The sequence below is a fragment of the Helianthus annuus genome, chromosome 3 (assembly GCF_002127325.2).
Source record: "Helianthus annuus cultivar XRQ/B chromosome 3, HanXRQr2.0-SUNRISE, whole genome shotgun sequence".
In the NCBI taxonomy this organism is placed as follows: Eukaryota; Viridiplantae; Streptophyta; class Magnoliopsida; order Asterales; family Asteraceae; genus Helianthus; species Helianthus annuus.
Genome location: NC_035435.2, coordinates 115,769,431 through 115,773,990, shown reverse-complemented (window position 1 = coordinate 115,773,990; position 4,560 = coordinate 115,769,431). Strand labels below are relative to the sequence as shown.

At 32.1% G+C, this 4,560-nt stretch overlaps 1 protein-coding gene across 1 annotated transcript; it reads left to right on the top strand.

Moving 5' to 3' along the window:
* The first annotated feature begins 3,412 nt into the window (after positions 1–3,412).
* Positions 3,413–4,279, top strand: LOC110932023. Its single transcript, XM_022175385.1, has one exon. The coding sequence runs from the start codon at positions 3,413–3,415 to the stop codon at positions 4,277–4,279; it is 867 nt and encodes a 288-aa protein (XP_022031077.1).
* The last annotated feature ends 281 nt before the right edge of the window (positions 4,280–4,560 follow it).

The window sequence follows — 4,560 nt, the reverse complement described above, 5'->3', positions numbered from 1 at the left end:
CCTGTGGATCCGTTTCAACTATTAGTGATATTTGATATTACACTTTATTAAAGTTGAAATGAATCTATCTTTGCTTCCGCTGTGCATTTATATATTGTGTTGTTTGTCTATGATGATGCCAACTACGTCACTATACTCCCCACCGGGCCCACCGGTGAAACGTGGAAAATAGGGGCGTGACAGACGCGACTCCTGTTACCGTCTTCATCAACAAACTTCCACCATCTTTCCACAGTTACCGTTTTCATCAATATGTCCATCATCACCTCAGTTTTTGTTCTTGGCGGCTGAAATTGAAGATGTTAGGGTTTTGGAAGTACTGTTTGTGTGTGAACGAAGAAGACGACGATCTAAAGAAACGTTTTAAAATTTAGGTTATAATTATAATGTTTATAATTATTAAGTAATCATTACTTAATAATTAATAATAATAACTATTATTATATTAAATTAGGTTTTTGAATTATCATCTAACTACTATAATAAAAGAAACCAAGTTTTTGACACATGTCGTTCATTGAAGGTATCCTCAAATTTAAACTTATCTTATATTATTAACTAAATAAATAATAAATTAATATTGAATCTTATCTTCCTTTAATAAAATATTATCCTCAAATCTAAATTGTTAATTATATATATTTTTAAAACAAATACCTCTCTTTCCTACTTATCTTATATTAAATATATAAATAATAAATTAATACTAAATGTTATCCTAACTTATTAAAAATATAATTTTTTTTTATTATTTGGTATACAAAATTTTATTTATTCAACTCGTGTAAAATGCAGGGTTTTGAAAAATATAACTTTTTTCGACACATGTCATTCATTGAAGGTATCCTCAAATTTAAACTTATCTTATATTATTAACTAAATAAATAAAATATTATACTCAAATTTAAATTGTTAATAAAATATTATCCTCAAATTTAAATTGTTAATTTTATATATTTTTAAAACAAATACCTCTCTTTCCTACTTGTCTTATATTAAATATATAAATAATAAATTAATATTAAATGTTATCCTAATTTATTAAAAATATAGTTTTTTTTATTATTTGGTATACAAAATTATATTTATTCAACTCGTGTAAAATGCAGGGTTTTGAAAAATATAACTTTTTTTATTATTTACTATACAAAGTTACATTTATATAACCCGTATAATACACGAAGTTTTTAAAGATATAACTTTTTATCATTTGTTATTTAAAATTAGATTTATTCAACCGTGTAATACACGTGGTTTTTAAGATATATTTTTTTTATTATTTGATAGATTTTTCAACCCGAATATACGACGTTTTTAGTACTTAAAATACAAAATTACATTTATTTAATATGTGTAATACACATGGTTTTTAAAGATATAACTCTTTTTTAGATCTATTCAACACGTGTAACATACGAGGTTTTTAAGGATATAATTTTTTTTATTATTTGGTAGATTTATTCAACCCGATTATATACGGGTTTTTTAAGGATACGGCGTTTTTAGTATTTAGTATACAAAATTACACTTATTTAATCTGTGTAATACACATGGTTTTTTAAGATACGACGTTTTTAGTAATCAGTATACAAAATTACATTTATTTAACTCGTACAATACACATGGTTTTTAAAGATATAAATTTTTTTATTATTTTATATATAAAATTACATTTATTTAACCTGTACAATATACGGGGTTTTTAAAGATATAACTTTTTATTATTTAATATATAAAATTACATTTATTCAACCCGTGTAATACACGGGGTTCTAACCTAGTATATATATATTGAATTCTAAAAAGAGGGTTTATGTATAAAATATTAAAAAATTATAATAATAGTTTATTTTAATATTAAAAAAGGGGGTTTTGGTTATTGTTTTTGGTGATAAGTTTTGACAGGTTTGGAGGCGCGGTACATAGAAGCTGGTTCGTGCAAAGGGTTTGAGTTAGGGAGTACACGGGTTCTCGCTTAGGGTTTGTGTTGAGGAAATAGTTAGAAGATCTCATTTTTGGGGGATCACATCTTCGGGGTATCAAAGTATAGCAACTTAGAAATGTCTTCTCAGGATGATGTGATTAATCGACATCTTGAAGCTTTTCAATACCTTCCTGGTGAATCTATAGTAGCATTGACTGACAGATTTGCTGAACTACTCACTGATATGAAGAAGGATGAAATTATGGTACCAAGTCATATGAGCAACAGAAAGCTTCTGGATGCTATAAAAAGGATTCCAGATCGGGCGAATTGTAGTTGGTTTAGCAATGTTAATAAGATAATACTGACAACCGACTGCTACTGTTTCAAAATGAAGCCGGATGAGCTGATCTCACTCATCAAATCATATGACAATGCTGACAAGCAGCCTACTCAAGGCAACACATCTGATGCAGTTTGCTCACCCACTCCCACTCCTACTGCTCCATTGCCTGCTGCAGTTTGCTCATCCACTTCTGATGCAGGTATTCAAATTCATAACTTCACTCCAATTTCTACTGAGATATGTGTAGACGATGTTTGTTGTACTTCAAAGTGTAGGGAAAATGTAAAGGGATTTAAAGAACAGGCTGAGTCGCTTACTATGCAACTTCAGTATACCAGATCCAGTAGTTATGAAATTAAAAAGAAACTGGGTGGGTATAAGGATATGCGGAGGCGCAAAAACGAGATATTCGAAATTTGCATAGTGATCTAAGCGAAGCGAACTATCGATATCTCCACTTCAAGGAGCTATTTTAAAAATTAACTGTTGAATTAAATGACTTAAAATCAACTTTTGAAAATACAGAATTCAATTTTAAAAAGTTTGATGTCTCAAGTGAAAAGGTCAAAAATATGATAAATCAACAGTTAAAGTATAGCAAAAAGGAAGTGAGGAATAAAGGATTGGGTTTTGTATGCATACCTCCACCATACAATCACAATTAGACCTCAATTCCCATGACTGATGAGGAGATAGCCGACTTGACTGAAATGGAATATGGGAAGCCCGGGGATAGAAAGGTAGAGCCTGTTGAATCTAGGAAAGTAAAGATCACAAGGCCTGATAAAACTGAGATCACTTTAGAAAAACAGGCCTTCAAGAAAACTTTTGTGAAACCTGCTGAAGTTTCAAAACACACTGAGACTCTTAGTTTTGAGAAAAATGCAAGTGTTGATAAACATTTTCAAGTGTTGAAAGGGGAAGAATCATGTGAGTCAAAACAATCTTGTGAAAATAAATCTGTCACAAATGAGCCTGAAGCAAAAGAGCCTAGAGTTAATGTAGACAACATCTAGTTTGCCATGTTAAGAGGTTTGACTAAGTTTATGAAAGAATTCAATAGGAGCAAATAAAGTGAATCTGCTTCGTCATGTGACACATCTTGCGACACTTCTAAGACATCCACTTCTGAGAAATCAGAAATGGGCAAATCACCTAGTGTCAACAGTGCATCACCTGAGGAAGCAGAGGCATCTCAAACTGAATCATCAGCTTCATCTGATTCAACCAGTGACTCCTATGAAAAGACTGACTGTGATAATTCAGAGTCAGTTGCTTCAGTGGAATCAACAAATGAATCATCTGAAATAGTTGATTCAAATTCGATCAAAGAAGAATCAGAAACAACATCAGGAGCCTCTGTTGAGTTAGATGGTAATGAAACCACAGGAGCCCCTGCTGAATGTTCAAAAGAAAATAATTCTGATTCTTCTGAACCAATTATGTCACAAGAAGCTGAGAGCAATTCTGCAGCATCAAGTGACACTGCTTGTGAGAAAATTAATGATACTAACCCTATTGCTTCAAATGCAGACCAAGTAATTATTGAGGATTGGGTTGAGGGGGATGGTGTTGTTTGTCAAAAAGCTGACGATGTTTGTCCAAAAACATCAAATTTATCTGCTGATGCTCCTCCTTATGTGAGAAAGGATGCTTCTGAGCCAGCTTTGAGAGGCCCTTCAAATAAATATGTGCCTCCAAAGCCAACAGTTAAAAATGAAAATGCTAAATCTAGTGAATGTGCTAACTGTTGTAAACAAAGACATATGAAGCAGGGCAGAAAGGTTGAACAATTTACAAACAAATCATCCAACAAATCGTATAACTCATACTCAGCATCGGTTGGATGGACTGGATCGGGATATGCTCCTTACGTAAAGAAGCAAACCTGCTACAACTGTGGCATACCCGGTCACATTGCAAGAAACTGCACACATCATCGATTTTTTTGCAGAAATAAGGGGTTTGAACCTCCAAAGAGTGCTTTTAGGTGGGATTCAAAATTATGAGTGAGGTTAGGTACTTTGCTTTTTGAAAGAGTGAACTTCTTTACAAATTTCTGCCAAAAGCTGCAACCATCTTACAAAATCCTGCAAAAAATAAGAACTTCGCTGTTTGAAACAGCAAACTAAAGAACTTCGCTGTTTTTTTATGAAGACCTTCCAGAAGTCCGCCGTTTCAAAATAATACATATGGAAGTTTGAAACAACAAACTAAAGAACTTCGCTGTTTTTTATGAAGACCTTCCAGAAGTCCGCTGTTTCAAAATAATACATATGGAAGTCCGTTG

Coding starts and splice junctions, on each gene's coding strand:
- LOC110932023 (XM_022175385.1), top strand. CDS start 3,413: ATGGGCAAATCACCTAGTGTCAACAGTGCATCACCTGAGGAAGCAGAG.